This window comes from Lathamus discolor, chromosome 5 (genome assembly GCF_037157495.1).
Source record: "Lathamus discolor isolate bLatDis1 chromosome 5, bLatDis1.hap1, whole genome shotgun sequence".
Classification (NCBI taxonomy): Eukaryota; Metazoa; Chordata; class Aves; order Psittaciformes; family Psittacidae; genus Lathamus; species Lathamus discolor.
Window position 1 is genome coordinate 71,944,226 of NC_088888.1, and position 20,321 is coordinate 71,964,546.

At 36.6% G+C, this 20,321-nt stretch overlaps 1 protein-coding gene across 6 annotated transcripts in view; it reads left to right on the top strand.

Moving 5' to 3' along the window:
* Nucleotides 1-20,321, top strand: part of EPHA7 (EPH receptor A7) — a 167,766-nt gene that overhangs the window by 51,743 nt on the left and 95,702 nt on the right. For all 6 annotated transcript variants that reach the window (XM_065681215.1, XM_065681212.1, XM_065681210.1 and 3 more), the window contains 2 exons: nt 4,178-4,333; nt 5,187-5,522. In XM_065681215.1, the coding sequence (XP_065537287.1) occupies nt 4,178-4,333; nt 5,187-5,522 (492 nt within the window). The remainder of the gene's footprint in view (nt 1-4,177; nt 4,334-5,186; nt 5,523-20,321) is intronic.

Below are 20,321 nucleotides of genomic sequence, written 5' to 3' on the forward strand. Positions count from 1 at the left end.
CTCTCATCCAAGAGCTGTTTGCACTTAGTATTTCACAGTGGAACTCTGCCAGCTTCCCAACAAGAGAAACCTCTTTGCTTTGCAAAGGAGGTGGGAAGATTTGCTCTGAGGAACAGCCATGGCTATCACAGAAAAGTAAACAAATCCGAGGTGCTGGGTAGCCCTGGGGGGGGTCCCTAATGGCTGGGAGGCAGGCATATTAAGCAAAGAATCCTGACTTGGCTGAAGCATAGCTTTCTTCTGTATTTATCATTGATTTTGTAAATGGAGAAACAATTAGGAACTAGTTTTTGCGTTATTTGAAGAGTGGTTCAGGTTAGGCTAGTAGATGTTACTCTGCATCTTTATGCTGTCAGTAATGTGTAGGACTAACAAAACGGGAGCTTCATCTGGGGAGAGCCGTTCTATTAAATTAGCAGCTGTAAATAACACACCACATTGAATGGAAGTAAATTTATTTTGTGCTGGCTGTCTTCCCCACCCCACCCTGTCTCTTTGTATCCAAGAAGGCCTTCAGTACCAGAACTGCTCCTGGATCTTAACTTGCTTGAACAAGATCAAATGAGTTCACAGTTTACTCAGATTAACAATAATTACGATTATGGCTACAACATTAGAGTGCTGCCTGTGTACGTCCTATCATTGCATGAATTATGTACCATGATTTACAATACAGGCTCCCTTTATAGGGCAGAAGTGCTGCTGATTTGTGCTTTCCCACACTAATGAACTGAAATATTAAAATGGATGTGATCAAATGCGATTTGAGTTGCCTTAGGCTTTGCCATATGATACTTTTGTATCTTATAAACACAGTACCTGTGTTTATCACTTCTAGGTTTACATGTACAAAGCTCCTAGTAATGTTTAGCTAATGTATTTTTCTATTTTTTTTTTTTTTACAATTAGCATTTTTTATGTTGCTTATGGAGGTAATGGGGATTTTATACCACCTGTTCCTGTGATCTTAAAAATATTACATAAAGAACTGAATTGGGTCAAAATAGGTGGATTTAAAATAGTGTAGAAGGAAATAATGTATTTAAATTACCTGCAACATAAAAAAATTGACCATGGCAATTTGGCAAGATAGGACAAAAGGGAGAAAAAGGAGTCAACAAAGTATTTTTGAACACTTTTTCCCACCTGTGATCTGTTAATAGCTCACTGGCAAGTTATCGCACCTTGATAAGTGGTCTGTGTAACACCCTATCTTGATAGAATTTGCTGTTGTTTCTTGACAAGGACAATGATACATGTTAAAAACAGATAAAGATTCATAGCTCACCAAGTTTTGAGTGATAGAAATATTCCACTGCTAGGCTAAAAAAAAAATACTTTTGTGACAAATTTACGAAGAAAAATGGGAAAATAATGCAGTTGCCTATTCTTCAATGAGTACTTGTAATTATACTGTGTACCCCTGCATACCCTCCTTTCTATCTTTTTAAATCCTTTTTAAAAGCATGATTTTCATACTGTTAAAAAAATAAGTGCTGGAATATTCTGCACCCTTTATGGGGTGTATAAGTTGAAGGGATGGTTGTTAAATGAGCCTTTTGTTGGAAAATCATGCGAAGTGCTCTTATTGACTCATCATGAGCCTCTTATTGGAAAAAAAGCTAATGGAATGGCAGCATGGTACAAGTGCCTGAACCTGCCGCCTGTGGTATGCTGTGCATGAGAATAAATGGCTTACAGTCATGTAAACTAGTCACAGGCATTCAGATCCTTTGAACTCTAATAAGAATTGCACGTTTACTTTACATAGTAAGTGACTAAGCATGTAAATGTCTTGATCAATTCATCAGAAAAAAAGAGAAAAATGAAAAACCGGCTTTCTGTTTATGTTTTGTTATTTCTGTCTGAAATCTCTATTTTACCCTCTGTATGTAATGTTCCCTGCTGAGAAGGACAGAGTGGAAACACAGTAGGGATCTTTGCCTTTCAAGTTGCTCTGTGCTTTGCAGAAGCTACGTACTGGAAGACCTAGTGTATTTTGTCCAGTGTTCTGCTCGATATGAGAGGAACGTGACTATTTAAGAAAGGCAGGAAACTACTTGTGGTAATTTTAGCTACATCTCAATTATGAGTACTGAAACAGAAGACAGAAGTTTAAATATATCTCTTAAGGTGCATGCATACAAATCAGTTCAGCTTTTGTGCTCTTTGTCTTTGGGCAGGAAATTCTGAAACAATCTTGAATGAAGGTGTGAAAGGATAATTTTGAGTTAAATTTGAAACAACTATGAATTTGCAGGTCATGTTTATCCAGAGTATTTCTGCAAAATTCTTTCTGTCTTCTTTTCTAAATAGCATATATAACAGCTACTGGGGTAGAGTCAAACTGTAGCATGTTTTACAAGCAGGGTTATATTTTCTAGTGCAGACTCATGCCCCTTTTTCAAAGTCAAAGGATATATGCTTTGCATGCTAATTTCCTCTGCCAGGTAATCTAGCTTCTATCCACTGGTGGTTTTTTTTTTTTTTTTTCATCATAACAAACTCTTAACTGTTACAGTGATTTCTCTCCTGTAGGCATATTTTTTGTTAGGGCCAGAATTCCCGATCAGTTCATACTGGTATGATTCACTGTTCATTATGTAACTCATCAACGTTAATCTACTGTTTTTGTAAGCACTACCACAATTCTTTTTTCTCTCAGTTGCATAAAATTCATCAGACTAAAAAGAGTCATGTCACTCTAGCTACACTGTGGGCCCAGTCCAAAGGCTCTTAAAATCAAAATCTCATTGACTTCAGTGAGATTTGGATAAAGCTCATTGTTTTAATGCTCTTTCCATCACTGCAGTACCAGAAAACTGAAATAACTGTTCCAAATATCAGTGTCTTTTGATACTTTGCATTTCAGTTCTGAGAAAATATCCAAGCAAATATAAATATAACCAAAGTAAATTCTCTCTTTCTGAATTCAGAATGACTATTTAACTAGCTTTAATATTTTGATACCCAATACTAAGTTTCACATGCTGTCCCTTTTCTTTGCATACAGGTGACGGCTTAAGAAGGTTAGACTGTCTGTCAGGGTTGGGAAAAAATAATAAAATAGTGTGGTGGAAAAAGCCTGTGCTTTATTAGAAAATTCTTGAGGACCTTTGTGGTCTATTTTTCATGTTGACAGTGTTTGTAAGTTTGCCCATAACCTTGGCACAGAAATGGAGTCTTAATCTGTTTCCAGTTTTAGCATTGTCTGATCCCCACTTCCCTCTTCCTCATCCACTACAGGTCTCACAGTTTATCCATTCTTAAGCTGGCTGTCTAGGTTGCAGTCCTCTGCTTGTAAAGAATCATTATAGGTGTGTTTTGTGGGTGTTTCTGCTTTGGGAACTGTGGCAGTAGCTGTAATAAGTATTTCTAAACATCAGTTTTGGAACACAATACATTTTTTACTTCCAAGGGTTCACAGTGGGCAAACTGAAGTACGAAATTATCTTACATGCATATTTCCAATTATCTACCTTTTAACTTCCCCTTGAAAGTTTTAGCAAATCTATTTCAGCCTAGTTTTGTCTGTTTGTGAAACTGGAAAAAAACAATTGCGCAGCTTATGCTGTCTGCCCTCATTCTATTTCTGCTTGTTCCTACCAGTGTTGTCTGTCCAACAAGTGTTCACGCCTCATGCTTTCCTTGGGATCGGGGTTCACTGGTAGGTTATAGCTTCTTTGGGTGCTGGTGAGTTACAGCTGCTTTGGGTTTCTCAGATCAGGGAAGAGTAACTTCTGCTCCATTAATTCCACATCAGCTTGTTCAGGTACCAGGAACACTTCAGTGGCCTTAGAGCAGAGCTCCTCTGGACTGTTTTCCCCTTGTTTAGGTCTATTGCAGGCATCCAGCTGTTTCACACCATTACTGTACCCTTCTTTGCTGAAAAACAAACACTTGTTACATTTCTGTGGCCTTCTGTGTTAAAGTATTGTGCTGCCAGCTGCTGAGGTATTTGTAATATATGCTTGAATTCATAAAAATGTCACAAAATCATTAACGGCATCAACTGAAGAAAAAGAAATTGTGAACATAATACATTTCTTGAGCCAGCATATCAGAATGGGTAGTTTAGATGTTTACAGAAATGTGTGCCTCATGTGACAGTGACAAAAAAGATCAGAACAGTAGTCCAGGCAAATGTTAAACCTTAATTTGTTTTGTTCTGCCTTAGCTTGTGGCCGTGGGTTCTACAAATCCTCCTCACAAGATCTGCAGTGCTCCCGCTGCCCTACTCACAGCTTCTCTGACAAGGAAGGATCTTCAAGATGTGATTGTGAAGATAGCTATTATAGAGCACCTTCTGATCCACCATATGTCGCATGCACAAGTGAGTCAGTCATGAATTTAATAGTGAAGGACATTGCTTAACCAACCAGGTGCAGCCACTTGTAGCTAGTAGTTTCAATTGGCTTTTCCTGTATTTGAAATGTGTATTTACAACAGTAAATGAAATTGAAAGGCAGAGGGGAAAAATCATTGACAGTGAATATAGAATCAGCATCAATGTAATTTTCGTGTTTGCTTGATATAACATTGGAAAATATTGCATGCTGGGCAGGTGCGTAACTTATAATACATAGAATACAGGCATAGTTTTCTGATGGCTGCAAAACTGTTGTAGACAATGTGCTTCATGTGATACAGTACCAAAATGAGTAACACAAAACATGAAAAGTAACTGATGTGGATCTGAAATTTGACTGAATAGTAATTGGATCTGGCTTAACCTTCTAACTGCAAATAGACTTGCCTACAAAGATTGGTGGTTCAAATAGTGGAAATCTAAATCCAAAGCAACCCCAGATATTTCTTTAAGTCTTATCAGAGCTGATAACAAAGGACTAGATGCAGTTGGTGCAGTAGGTTTAGAAGAGACGAACAAACAAAATACTTGGAAAAACTGTAAGGCAACCTTTCAGGTATATTAACCGATCCTTTTAATTGCACACAAGAAAAATGTTTAAAGGCAGTTGCAATAAATATATAGACATTGTTATTCTGATACCTTAATGGAAAATAAATAAGGCTCTTACCAAGTGAGTTCAAGGAATCTTTTACTAAAAATAATGAAATGTTTATATGAAGAAAAATGCTTCAACTATTTTCTGCCTCAGTAATTAGAATGTCCCAACGTGGTTCTGTGCAATTACCATGGACTTTTTTTTTTTTGTGTTATGTAGGACCTCCATCTGCACCGCAGAACCTCATTTTCAATATCAACCAGACTACCGTGAGTTTGGAGTGGAGTCCTCCTGCTGACAATGGGGGAAGAAATGATGTGACCTACCGCATTTTGTGTAAGAGGTGCAGCTGGGAGCAGGGCGAATGTGTTCCCTGTGGGAGTAACATTGGATATATGCCCCAGCAAACTGGATTAGTAGATAACTATGTCACTGTAATGGACCTGCTAGCTCATGCTAACTACACGTTCGAAGTTGAAGCTGTGAATGGGGTTTCTGACTTGAGTCGTTCCCAGAGGCTTTTTGCAGCTGTCAGTATTACCACCGGTCAAGCAGGTAAGTTTTCATCACTTACGAATCTCAACTCTGTGAGACTGAGAGAAACTGGGAACATGCAAACTACAGATGCAGTAAATCGGGAGCTTGTTTGGTGGGTTCTGGCTCATTAATCTTTTCACCTTGCCAACTAGTTAATTTGAGCTTATACTATTTCATGATAACCTGTCCTGTTCTTGGCCTCAAAATTGCTTTCAGAAAGCATTCATGGAAGACTTCAAGAAGACATATGTCTTTAATATTAAGTAGATCTTAACCCTGCAACATATTTTTTTTCTTTTATCCTTCCTACATCATTGGGGTTGTTCCCTAGTATTTGAAGGTGAAAAAGTAGATGTGACAGTCCTGTGCAGGCTTACTTTCTGAATTTTTTAAGCCTGTATAGGAGTGCTAGGTCACTGAAAGATGGTTTGGATATCTGGTGGTGTTTTTTAGTGTCAGTCTTTTCCCTCAGGATAATGTTTCTAATTTATCTTATATTTCAAGGTATTTGATTATGAGATTCAGTGAGAATGTGATGATTATTCTTTGTTTCTTCTACTTATCATAATCTGACAGGTGAAATGTCAGAGAAAATAAAATCAAACTAGCAGATCACCCCAGGGGAAAAAAGGGCTTCAGTTGTCTGCATGCTGAGTTAAAAAAAACCGAATTCTCTGATTTAGATTTCTGAAGCGACAGGTTGCTTGTTGATAAAAATTACAGGCATTAGCGCACTGTGGGCTTTAAGAGAGGATAGTAAAACTAACCTATACGTTGAACAAAAGCTCTTAAACCAAGCATTAATTGCAAAATCTGTCTTCAAAAGAAATGCCTTAAAAGAATGAAGTAAATAACTGATGCTTGCTCTCGGAACAGCTAACCAATGTTTTAAAGGATACTTCATGCTTACATCTTGGAGGGAATTTTAATGGCTGTGATACAGATCAAGCTGTTGCTTTTTTTAGTGCAGTAGAAATGATCCCCTACAGTAATGCTTTGAACTGAGAATGAAGTTACCCTACAGGGACAATAAGCAAATAGAAAAAACTGTAGTTATTCTACACTTTAAAGATGGTCATCTCAAAAAAAGTAAAAAGGACAAGAAATTTACCTCAAAACCTTCCCACTGTCCCCCGAAAACTAGGACAGTTTATATAGTTGTTAAAGTTAGGCTGGAATATTTGTGGTATAGTTAATTTCCCCATAGTGCTTTCCTGGATGCCAGATGCACATTTTATATTATTTTTGAACCATCTCTGTGACTGAAAGGATTGGTCTCTGTCCTCATTCAGATCTTGGAGTTTATGATGAGATTTTGAGTACAGAGGACCTGCCCTGAAACTATTTTTGCAACACAGATCATGTTATTTTGGCACCTTGATTTTTCATCTTTAAAGTAATTCTCCACAATTCTTCAAAAGTGCACAGGTGGACAGTGTTCTGCTCTCTGTAGATGTCTGTACAGAGCTACCACATAAAGAGGAGGATTTGGACTTTTTCCTATTTAGCTAAATCACATTGGCTTTGTGTGCTTTGATGGTTCAGTGGCACACAGAGTAAAGGAAGAGAGTGCAATTTGGTGGCTGGTATCACAACTCATGAAGATGAAAAAGCCTTAGCCATAAGTTCGTTGTATCGCTCCCAAGTTAAGTCATTATGGTTAATTCTGTTGTGTTATCATAGTCATAGATTTATACTCTTTTTCAGGCCAAAAACCAAAATGTGGTTATCCTGTGTTGTAAGTAATGCAATCTTTATGATTTTATGAAATAGCTTTCACATCAAGCTCAGAGATGTTAGTGAAACCGTATAAAAGACGACATCTAGACTTTAAATAGAGATTTCAAGCAATGGAAAAAGCCTTCATGCTCCTAGATAAGTTTTGTAAGGGCATGCAGCAGGAGGCTTGACTATGTTTCTTCCCCGCTTTCCATTTTGGTATGGGATTGTGCACAGGCAAACATTTTCCACTGCTGCAGAATCTAACACCATCACTGCTGAGAGAAATTGTACTTGTACAACTGAAGCTTTGTCTCTTTAGCACTTCTGAATATCAGAATTTAAAGGCTTCTAAAAGGAATATACACAAGAAACAGATTTTTTTGGGGAAAAAAAAAAGGCTTTAAGCTCTCTGTTGCAGTTTCCTCTGTAAAATGAAGGTAACCCTTGCCTTTCCTTACCAAGCTCTTCAAGACTTTCTGATTAAAAGTACCAGATAAATGCAGTAATCTTTTTTTCCCTGAGTTAAATAAATCATGTTAAAGAAAATACAGTCTTTCAGAAATAATGCATTTACCAAAAAGAAAGACCTCTCTTACATTATTTTTGCTACAGCATGTTTTGGATCCTAATAGTGATTTCTTTGGTTTCTCAAGGAGGAAAATATTTTAGGTGGAACAGATTGATGACTATAATTGAACAGAAAGAGACTGGTTGCTCAAAGGAGACTGTTATGCTTCTGTGCTCCTATTTTATTTTACCATGGAGAGAAAGAAAATGTTGGATTTATTTATAGCCAAGTAAACTAGGATTCATGCAGCTCTCATTTGTTACTGTGTGACTGTTCTATACTTTTGGCAAAAATGACTTTTTCTATGCCCATATTGCTTTCTATGAGTGTAAATGTGTCTAACTAAACCTTCTTCACATTTTATTATACTAGCACAATAGGTAGCTATATATAATTACTGGGTTCACCAGTTGCACAGGGGCTTGCAGAGAGATTTTCCCTTTGTAGTTTTGGTTTAATTGAATTGATCCTTTGTGGCTGTATTCACAAAATTCAAATCATTGTGTAATGATAACAGGAAATTATTGATAAAAGAATGGGGTTATAGAATATATTCAGTGTTTCTTCACCCACATACAAGCTTCTGAAGAGACAAAGAGAACATGTCACAGGAAAGAACCAGGTGGTTCATGAAAAACTATTTATATTTGTGGAGTAACACAATAAAATGACTGCAAGTAGGTACGTAGCATTTCACATTGCTTACACGCACACATATATATGTATGACACATTGCTATTCATTCCTTGTGTTAAAAAGAGTTTGTGACTAGGCTGTCTGTTGTCATAGGGTGTATTTTTATGCTGCAGCCAAGAACCATGAGGCTTTTTGTTTTGCTTTGTTTTGTTTTCAAAAAGATTAAGTGCACTAAGTCCCCCAGGAGTAAACCATCTTGTTTCATATCTTGCCTATCCAGTGTCATATAAAGAACACAGGATGTCATCCCAGTATTGTAAGCTGATCTATGTGAACCCGTGCATCCTTGTATAATTCACATTTAAATGTGACTAAGCCCCAGTTGCAATAGGTGAATGTACTGGAAAGGTGCAGCTGGCAAACAGCTGACAAAAGCTACCTTTCCAAGCTTATTGAATGGTTGTTTACCAAAGATAAAATTTACCTAACAAGATACTCACCTTTCAGTGGTACTGGTACTAGTTTCATTTTATCTATCGAATTCCTTTCAAATGTTACATCTTTTCCATGCAACACTCCAGAGGCTAATGGAATTTGGTGGGTTTCACAGTAAATGAATATTTGTCAGATTTTGGCATTTTTGCACTTTCATACCTTTAAAAAAATACATGCTTCAGTAACAGTTGCGTAGTTTTTCTGTTGAAACTTCTGTGTTTTTAAAGTTACCTTTCTACATCCTTTCCTCTGGAATTTATCTGAATGAACAATGGAGTGGTCACCGGTAAAGGGCATATTCACTCAACCTAGCCTGACTTTGAGAGAATTTAACATAGGTTGGATGAATCCAAGTATTTATCAAAGTTTGGGAAAATTTCACTGTCTGTCCTGAGCCAGTTTGAGTTGTCTTTATAGTCATTGTAAAGAAAAAAATCATATCCAAAGGGACACTCATCATGTCTTACTGCTGTAACCAAACATGACAAACAAAATTTAAAATGTAATGGGAATTTCTGATCCTAAAGGTATTCTCTGTTCTTATGCAGGAAGCTCTTGTTAATGCTTGTTGTTGCTTCACAGTAAGAGAAGGGTTTCCCACAGCACTTTTAGGTCATATGGCTCCTTCAGATGCATTTAATGCTGACAGCTTGAGGTGGTTAAAGAAACCCCAAATCAGTTCCTTAATCAAGGCTTACTCTTGAAAACCAACTTCTAGTAACAAGATTTGCTTTCCTTTTTTTTTACATCTTAGTGTTCAATTTTCAGACCTTTTCCTACAAAAATCAGATCCTGACATTCACAGTTAAAGCAAAAAGGAACTGTTATTTTTTTTTTTAATTTACATTATCTCAGCAACTTGAACAGAAAAAAAATTACATGCTGTAAAATCATGACTATTAGCAGCAGTACTGTTGATTTACTGGCAAGAAGAAATGATTGAGTACCTAAAGGAAACAAACCATCCCTTACATAAAGCTATGTGATGGGTTCTGCCTTTCTTACGTACTTCTGAAGCCTTTCTAAATAGGGAATACACTTTGCATTCTCCCCTTCTCTGTCTACATTTTCCTTTCACTGTTGCTGCTCATCATTTTTCTCTTCTTTGCTGCTCTTCACATTTTCCCCAGCTTTCAATTACCTCTACTAATTTTTTTAAGTCTCCTTTTTTATAGTTTCTGCACTATTGACCATCTATTTGTTTTGCGTTCCCTGTCAGTCTCACTTAAGCCTGCCCTTTCTTCAGCAACGAGCTGTCCCCCAGCTGAGGCAGCAGTCAAGATTTATGCCTGTGGCTTTCCCAGTTGCTTTGACCTCACCATTCTAGTCCTATTCTCACTTCTGTCCTTTCCCCAGGCCATTTAGGTGTCTTCCCATTCTGCTGCCAACTTGTTTTAATCTACCTTGATCTATGCCTTCTACCCAATGTTCACTTCTGGTGATACATGACAGCTTAATACAAATAGTTTCAGTGTTCAACTTAATGCTACTTCTATGTTTTCCCATTTCAATGGACTTCCTTCAGTTTTGACTTTCATTTGATATTTCCTGCTAGTGACTTTACTTCATCTTCTTGCCTTCAGCTGTAGATTAGCTTTCCCAGATTGATATGGCTACATTACGTGTATGTATATATATGTATTTAGAAACAGTGCTTCATGTAAAAAGAATTCCCATTATAAAAATAATTTTTTCTTTTATTCTTACCAAATCTGTTCCACCTGTTGAGCTGGGGAATTATTTTAAAGAAAAAGTCACTTTTCAAAAGTAAAATTCCTTACCTGCTTTCATTAAGCTGTCATTTTTAGAAACATATATGTTATCATGATTGTACTTTGGCTTACCATTTTGCTTAGTTTATGTAATGTGAGCTACGAAGTTAATAGTGCTTATTCTTAGTAATATTTAAGTTATATTTCAATTGATTTTAACTTTTTTCTAGACCAGTAGGCAGACAGCATAGTTCTGTAAGTCTTCTGCATTCCATGGCCACCAACTGAAAAAGGGTAAAACTAGAGTAGAAATTAATTACATGTGGTAGTTATTATTATTCTAGTTTTTCAGTTGTCTTTTCAGTACATTTAAAAAATTGATTAGGTTATTTCTGTGAAGCTAAGACTGTCTATTGATCTACAATCACATTACCCTGGGCTAATAGCACAGATATTTTGACAGGAGGTGGTAACTGAATTTGTGCCTGAATTAAACTGATGGAAAAAACTTGATAAGACTTCCATTCTCTGTACAGCAAATACCATCAGGGAAAGCAGTTTTTTCATTCACTGATTGTATCAGGTCATACTTAATATAGTGAAATCCACAAGGTTATAGAGATACAGAATTGCTAGGTTGGGGCATTATTGTAAGATTGCTAAATGTTAAATTTTTGTTAGGATTTTCACAAAGAAGGAATCGTCTATATAGGATATAATATGGTAATGGCATATATGGTATTTGACAGTTTTGATAATATTTTATATACATATACAGATTATATATCTTTATCTAGAAGTTTGAAATGACAAGCAATATGTTTTATGAGAATTTACCACAGAATACCACACTATCCGATTGATAGTAAGTAATTTTTTCCAATATGTAGTTCTAATTTGTTCTAATATTTTTCACTGAATGATAAGAGAGAAATCAGGAAAACAGATGTTAGCTGTGTTGCTCAGGGTCTGATCCTGCACCGCTGAAGTCAATGGAAGTTTTGTCATTGACTTCAATAGGAGCAGGATTTGAACCTTATGCTCTATCAGAACACACAGGAACCAAAGCAATGGGCACTCTGTCATCCTGAAAGGAAACTCTAACTTCATATAATGTTTTGAGTCTGTATCAGGTTTTTGTACATCAGTTTGTGACTGAATGTAATTTGATTTTTTTTTTAGATACTAATTATTTTTTTTTTTACAAATGAGTATCAGACTTCTTACCTTTCCAGCTTTGCCATAAAAGCTTTTTTGAAATAGATGTTATCATTTTTGCTAAGAAACTAGTAGAGACTATTTGAATTTTACGATATTTAGAAATCAAATTAGTGGAAAGCTACATTCTTGTGTAGCTACACAAAGACAAAGAAAAGCTTCAGCTTTGCAGAACCAAAACTTTGAATCAGAAGTGGTCAGATTAAGCTTCTATGTATGCTGAATGTTTGATAGCACCTGCTAGGAGAAGCATGGCAGCCACAGGGCTATTAACTTTCCCATGCACTGAGCTATTGACACTTTAGGTTATGTCACTATGGTCAAATGTAAGATACTAAAGTATAATTTCACCAGCTACACAATAAATATGTACTCAAGGAAGAAAATAGGTCATCTAAAGTACAATTTAGCCAAAGAAAGGAGAGGTTGGTTTGATAATGTGACACAAAGGATTAGGGGACACTTTTTCTAATGTTACAAACATGGGCTGGACATCTCAGTGATTATGAGTTGCACCAATTGTCTTAAAAGTAGTGATGAAAAATTAATCCTGACCTTGAAAAGAAAATACGTGTGCTAACATCATATTTTCTGTGTGATTTCATGACCTATCTCAGACAGGTTTGTAAAATACAGAAGCTCTACTTGTGATGCCTGGCTGCTTCTCTTCATCCATAGATAGGTTATTTCTTATGCCCATAAGTCCTTTTGAACAGAGCAGAAATTAACTAGTACTCTTTGACCTTTATTATACTCTCTGGGGCCTCTTACACATAGTTCTACTAAGACCTGGCCAGCTTCAGAGACTTTCAAGATACCTGCAGTACACAGACAAGAAATCACTTGATAAATTTATACATGGTAATACATAGTACACAGTCTAGTGTAGCTAATTAACTCGTGCAAAGAAGGAATTCTATAAACCTTTGATTTTTCCAGCAGAGCTGTATCTTCAGGTCTTGCTTTTGCTGTTTCCTGTGAACTGTAGAATGGTAGAATAGAATAATAGAATAGTTAGGGTTGGAAAGGACCTTAAGATCATCTCGTTCCAAACCCCTTGCCGTGCGCAGGGACACCTTGCACTAAACCATGTCCCCAAAGGCTCTGTCCAACCTGGCCTTGAACACCACCAGGGATAGAGCATTCACAGCTTCCTTGGGCAACCCATTCCAGTGCCTCACCACCCTAACAGTAAAGAATTTCTTCCTTATATCCAGTCTAAACTTCTCCTGTTTATGTTTGAACGCGTTACCCCTTGTCCTGTCACTACAGTCCCTAATGAATAGTCTATCCCCAGCATCCCTATAGCCCCCCTTCAGATACTGGAAGGCTGCTATGAGGTCTCCACGTATGTATGTATGTAAGTATGTAGTATGGTAACTGGATGCAGGACCTAGATAAGTGCTAAACACCATCAGTAGGATATCGTGAACTCAGTGTTATTTGTTTGGTATATTTCCCAGTTGTCATTCTCCTATCAAAATAATGTTGTGACAATGATTATGAAATGTAGACATATATTTGTATGGAAACTTTATAATTTCAGTAGGAAATCATTTTAAGTGAAACACTGTCATGGCTAAATTGAGTCCTAAGACTAAAAAAGAAATACAGTGTGGAAACTGGCAAAAAGAAATGCCTGTGCTGATTCTGACATAAATTTTCTCAATGCCTTTCCTTTGTTTGGTTTAGCTTCTTGTTTCTTACTTGTAGGTAATATCAGCACACAACTGTCCTCATAAAAGCACAAGGAAGATTTGTTTTTCAGTGTTTACAAAACAGATTTGAACTCCTTCAATGAACAAGACTATGAAATACTGATATTTGTAGGACAGAATAATACATAATGTTTGAATTAATCTAGCCAAAACCCACTGTACTCATTAGTTCTGAGATCTTAACTTCAGTACAGTGTAACTTATCATTAAGAAGTTTCATTTCTCTGTTATTTTTCCTAGAAAGAACAAAATAAAGAGTATGATCATATTTATAGCAAAATAAGACATTAGACATTTTGTCCTTTAAGTTCCTAATATTTGATGGTTTGTTTCAGACCTTTTGAAGAATTCAAGTACCATTGTCATTTGAACCAACAAAATCCTGTAAGTGTACAGATGCTTTTTCAATGAGAAACAAGCACTGGTACTGAAAGGCACTATTGCAAGCGCGTAAGTGCCACCAAATGTGAAATCCTAATTGATATTGTATGCAGTAAATTAAAAAATTCTTTAACTGTAACATCTCTATAGAGTGAAGCATTTGATGCCAGCCTGGCAGGTATGGGTGAAGGTAACCAAGGTGGGTTTGAAAGCCAGGGCAGAATAAAGGTCTATGAAGAGCTGGGTTTGATCTTTCTGATGCTACTGGGATAATACAAAGGGGAGACATCTTCCCTTACAGAAATTGCTCTTGCTGACTTACCTACTATGATAGCTCTGTGGGTGGTAGCAGATTTTTCAGATGCTGGAATATAGTCTGGGTATTAATAATTCTGGATAATTTTTGCCATATTTACCACATTCCTGCCCTGTGTAGTTTCTTCTGTTTTGCATGTGATGGAACCAGCCCTGACTCCACAGGGCATATTCCTATTTGAATAGTTATACATGCTACTCTTTAGTGTATGAATTGTTTTGTACAGTTTAACATTTCTGTAGTCTTTTCCTGTTATAGTCAAAATATATCACTTGATCTATTTCTACAGGAAATTCTTAGAGCAGTTTGCTGAGGAAGCCATGGTTGAATGCTGCAAGTCGACAACAATAAAACTGTTACACTGAATTCAATAGTTAATGTTAAGATAGGAGATGCTGATTGTTTTTTTCTTTGCTTTGTTAGTGATGAATGGAAGCAAATTTGATGCAGACAGCAATCTGGTGGAATGATGCAGAGCTATCTATGAAAACATCTGTACTAATCCACCAATGCAGTAAATTATAGCTACAAGCAAAAGGCATTGATCCAAAAGGATCATTAACAGCTTTAACCAACTGATCCAAGTAATAGGGCAAATGAGAGAACATTATCAAGATCTGATTTTTACAGCTGTCAACTGCAATTGCAAAAACATGGCTAACACTTTTTCTCAATTTCAACCATTTTATGACTTAAGTTTAATATATTCTATTGTGGGCAGCCAGCAAGGATCAATTAAGTGGTAAAATACACAGGAAAAAATTGCCCAGCTATCATGCACTCCATTTACCAGGAGGTCAGTCACAAAGGGAGAGATAATTGCTGCAAGCCAGCAAAATTAATCGGGGATGAGCCAGAGAGGATGATGTATGTTCTGTGACAAAGTACGTGACAGAGATGTACGTAGAAACCTGTAGCTGCTTGCCTTGTTGAGGACACAAGGACGAGAGGAGACCTGTGAAAAACAATTATCATGGCTTCAGAGTGAGCAATTCTTAATTATCCATAACATGTCGACATCAGATAATTAGTGTCCCAATTTTTAACAATATTTGGTCATTAACTACAGTAGAATAGGGAAGATCAAGAACAGAGCCATTTGTCTGAGCTAGTGTTACATAACGGCGTCCACATGCAAGCATAAGTCAACTAAATCATGCAGTCTTCTTATTGTGGGACCAATATAAATGTCCTAAATTCAATCTTACAACAAGCTGTATTTTATGTTTCCATAAGATACTTTGTGATAACAACTCACAAAATAAAGCAGGCTTTAAAGACAGCTGTAATTTAAACTCCATAACCTGCAACTTTTTCATCTGTACATTTAAATTTTCACAGCAAGCAGCATAATTCATACGACAGCCATTTTAATATAAATACTAATTAAGAAAAGGTTATTTTTAGCTTTTCTAAACATAGCGTATCTAAACAAGGCTTCGTGAATGTCCTTAATGTGTGTCCCTATGGACAATTTTCTTTCAGCTCCTATGTCCTCTGTCAACAGTTTTTGACCACTTTTAGCTATTTTTGACAGAGAGGTAGAAATCTTAAACTCCTGCATGAAGTCAACAAGCCAATGAAGACTTGTCTTTACAGAATGAGCTAAATCGTGTATCAGACGTTAGAGAATCCACATGTGCAGAAACACTGAAAAATTTAAGAAAGTTATTCACAGAACTGCTGGTATTTTTTCATGTTAATGAAAGAAATCTTAGAAGTGCAGAATGGGATGTTTCATGTCTTAATTTCATCTGGTTTCTGCCCTAGACAAGTGCAGAGAAAGGAAAAGAGATGTATAGATGCTCACGCATACGTATGCACACGCATGCATACATGTAACTTAATCTCTTTATAATCTTGCTTTCTTCTAGCTTGTTAGTGTATTTTTCAGAAATTTTAAGACAGATCTCACTTCTTCCGAAGTGAACTTTAGGGTGGGGATGAGGTCCTGTCACTGTGATTCTTGGGTTTTCTTTTTAAGGATGACACTCTTAAACTTTTACCCGCATTTCAACAGCTTGTTGCATGCAATTTTCCATTGAATCTGGGTTACCTCTCACATATATTTGCAGCAGCAGACCCTTCAGTTTCTGTATCTCCCATCTCATACCTGCTGATGGATCTATTTACCATCTCTCCTTTTGACCTTTTCTGTCTGTCTGTCATCTAAGCATTTCTCTTTTTTGAGTAGCCCTTTTCCTAATGCATCATGGAATGCTCTTTTTTTTTTTTTTTTTTTTTTTTTTCCGTAACATCCAAGCTCCTTTCAGGCAGTAGTGGCTGAGTCAGCAGGCTGGATTCAGAGCTAGTAAACCCTGATGCTTATGTGGAGAAATGGCATTTACTTCGCTAAAGAGTCTATTTAAGTTCATAGAACCTCTAATCATGGCTGTGAAATGAGGAATTGGATGTTAATATTTCAGAGCCAATACTCTAATGATCTGTCTCTGTGGACCTCCTATTGAATTATTCCAAATATTCCCTTGTGTAGCTGAGATCAAAATATCACCCTTAGTTCTAATTTTTTATATTGCAGCTTAACGGGTAATGAAGAGGGAAAAGTGTCATTGCTCTTTATATTGTGTAGAGTTAATCACATGAAGCATTTTAGAGCTAAACATTCTGCTCTTTGATGTTGGCATTAAACATTAGCATTTAAGTCTTTGGTGGATATTTACATTGTTGTAGTCAGTGGAGATTGATAGGTTTCTTTAGGGAGTCATTTGGAACAGGAGCCAAATTTAGGAATTGTTCATTGGCTTGTGCTTAATTACAGAGGAAGCTTTAGATTACCTTCCCTATTTAGCCAACTAAATTAACTGCCTAAAGTTGATGACATGAATGCCCTCTTCCTCCTACCCCTACATATGCAAACCTTAATTTGTGCCACAATGTTGACATTAAGTATTTACATGCTTCTGTTTATTTTCCACGGAATACAAAACAAACTAGCAAATTTAAAAATAATTTTCTTCAGGATTTTAAAACTCCTAAAAAATAGTTTGCTAGTCCCGTTAGTAATTCGTGTTCTTAAGACTCTCTGAAACCTTTTCCCATTGACTGAATTAACTAAGGTTCTTAGTGAGGATAGGCATATACAGGTGTGTCTTAAAAATAGGGATATTTCACTTGATTGCAGTTTATAGCATTAATATAATTTTTTTTTTAAATGTAAAAGACTGATTTTATGCTTTCTTTTTATTTTAATACTAGTTGAGAGTCCCCATTAGGAGGGCTGCAGGTGCCTTACATTTTATCTTGCAAACAATAATGTAGTGATGCCCACTAATCAGTGTTATATACTTCCGTGTAGGCAATAACTCGGCGATGCAGTGGCACAGAACAATTACAAATAGATAATCTTCAATAAACAATAAATAGAGCCAATGAACTCCTTCACCATCCTCATGGGAGTCGTTTCTCAACCTTTGCCCTAGCAGGTACCTAAGGCTCTCAGAATATTATCACATTCATGATGCTTTGGAGAGTAATTTCTAATTGCCAAAGAGGAAGCTACCTTTCATATCTCTGCTGACTACAGCAAGGGTAAAAGATGGGGGTGGTCTCTCAGGCAGACTAGTCTCATCCCATTTAGCAATCTATAGATCTAAGCCAATAGCTCAAAATCCACTTGGATACTAGCAGGCAGGTATAGGGACTCTAAAGAAGATTGCATGTGTTCTCTGTTTAGCAAAGCTATGCCTACACAAAAAGGATCAGGGGCATGTTCCTGACATGTCAGGGTTTGTGCTTGCAAAGTTAAAACTTCTTTATCTCCCAAAACATCATATCCACATTGAGGTTGCCACTACTGTGCCCAACAAGCTAATCATGCTAATGAATTAATGGTGTGAGAAATCGTGTTCATACTGCATCCTCAACTCTACCACAGTTTACTTTACTAGGTTTACTGATCTATATTAATAGATTAGGTCTATAAAATTTGACTTCTTTGTAAACATGGTAGTAGGCTAATCTCACAGTGATAAAATTATACACAAAATCAGCACAACTCCTTTTCTGGAGGAAATGCCACAGCTGCCAAATGAGGTGAAGTTGGTAAACTAGTACTTGTGACTCTTTTTGTCATGTGGTCGTATAAACTTCTGTGAATGTATAATACTCCCCTGGGCTGGGAACAGTCATGGACAGTGTCATAAATTCTGTTTTGAAAAAGGCATATGCTTTCTACTGGGCACACAGGAGGGGCTTCAGTTTGTAGTTCAGATTTTTGAAGTTTACATCACTTTTCAGTACTCACTTAAATTTTCATTTCCTATATATATATATAGGAAATATATATATATATATATAGTGAATTTCATTTCACTATAAAGCTAAAAGAAGGGAAAAAGAGGATGTAGAACAAAGATGTGAAGTTATGTATATAAATTATGCAGAAAAATGTGCCAAAACCTTAAGTATATTTTTAGAAGAAGAAATTAAGGATTAAAAAAATAAATAATTAACTTCTTGCCTCTTTATGCTCTGATTCAAAGTCAGTGGTAAATTTTCCTTTAACCCTAGTAGGTATCTAAGCCCTTGAAAATGGCTGTTTACTATTGTTAAAGACAAAAAAGGGTGGCACAAAATTGCTTTCCATTTAACTTCCAGTGAACAAAGAACTATCTTAATAACACAATTGTGTTAGCAGACATTAAAAAAAAAAAAAAAAGGAGAGAAGGTGGTAATTATTCAGCTATCCATTTTCATACATTTTAATAATCAGATGTTACATTCAAAATAAGGTCATTTTGAAATTTTCGGTAAAAATCTGTGATCTGGGAAATGCTTACCCATGTAAATAGCTCAGTTTTTTCAAGCGGAGAATATATACTTAGGGATTTGCATATGCTAGCTGTAAAAAATTACTTGATCCTGTTTGGTTTTGGTTCTTTTTCTGTGTTCAGAAATGCATTTAGTTTAATGTTTTGCACTTAATCAGTACATCTCAAGGGGAGCTTTGGTGTAAAAGAAGCGCAGTTTGACCCCTGTAGCTCTAGAAAGTAAGAGTCAATGATCTCCATTAGACTGTATATCCCGCAGGGTAGTATCAGTTGCCCTTTTGTTATTGTAAGTCCTTTCTCTTTTACTGTTTAAATAAATATGTTGAAGCTAAAGAGTTAATGACAAATTCAGGAAGTCTTGACTTAACGGTGATGAAGTGATACGCATTTTGTGCCATTCGATGTACACAATTTATAACCTCTTTTGATTACCGCAGCATGTCCTCCGCCTATAAGGATTGCACCCAGGGGACTAGTCAACTTATTAATTCATCACTTGCCGCCTTTTATGGTTGCAGTACCCCTTTATGGCATACAAGCAGAGAGATCTAGTAATCCGAAGGCTGCCAGCCGACTGGTTCCACTCTAGCTGACCCTTTGTCTGCAGGCACAATGCTGATAACTTTTCTCCAGGTTCCTCTTTCTCGGAGGCTGCATTACCCTCCTACCTTTATGTCTTATGATAGGAACAAGCAGCTGCAGTTATTGTGACTTCCAGGGAGGAATGGCCTTCCACAAGTTAACCTGTAGCTTTTTTAAGTGCCTTTTGATTTATCTGTCACCTGATCCATCAGCAATGAATAATTTTCATGGAAGGTGCACTTTAATTACCTTCCCATTTGACTAGCATTATCATGCCCTATCTAGGTAATTAATCTCACGAAGTATCCAATTTCAGTCTTTATTGCTGGCAGGCAGGCCTTCTGAATTATATGTGCTTGAATGGGCATTGGGTCTGTTGTTAAACCAAATAGGCCATGAAACAAATTTTGTGTCCCTCTTTTCTTCCTTTTTTTTTTTTTTTTTCCCCTCTTAATGTGTTTGTAAGGATGTGGTGGTCTATTTACTTTGGTTGACATAGCTGAGATTTGTACGATGTAAAGCAGGAAAGGGCAGTGGTAGAAAATGGTGGCTGATACAAAAGTAATTAAAATAGGACGGATCATAAATGTCAGTCGGTCTCTGAACAAACAGTTACCAGGTTGTGAAACTAGGTACTGAAAATAAACATTTTTTGCTCTTGAATAATGTATAGCTTTCA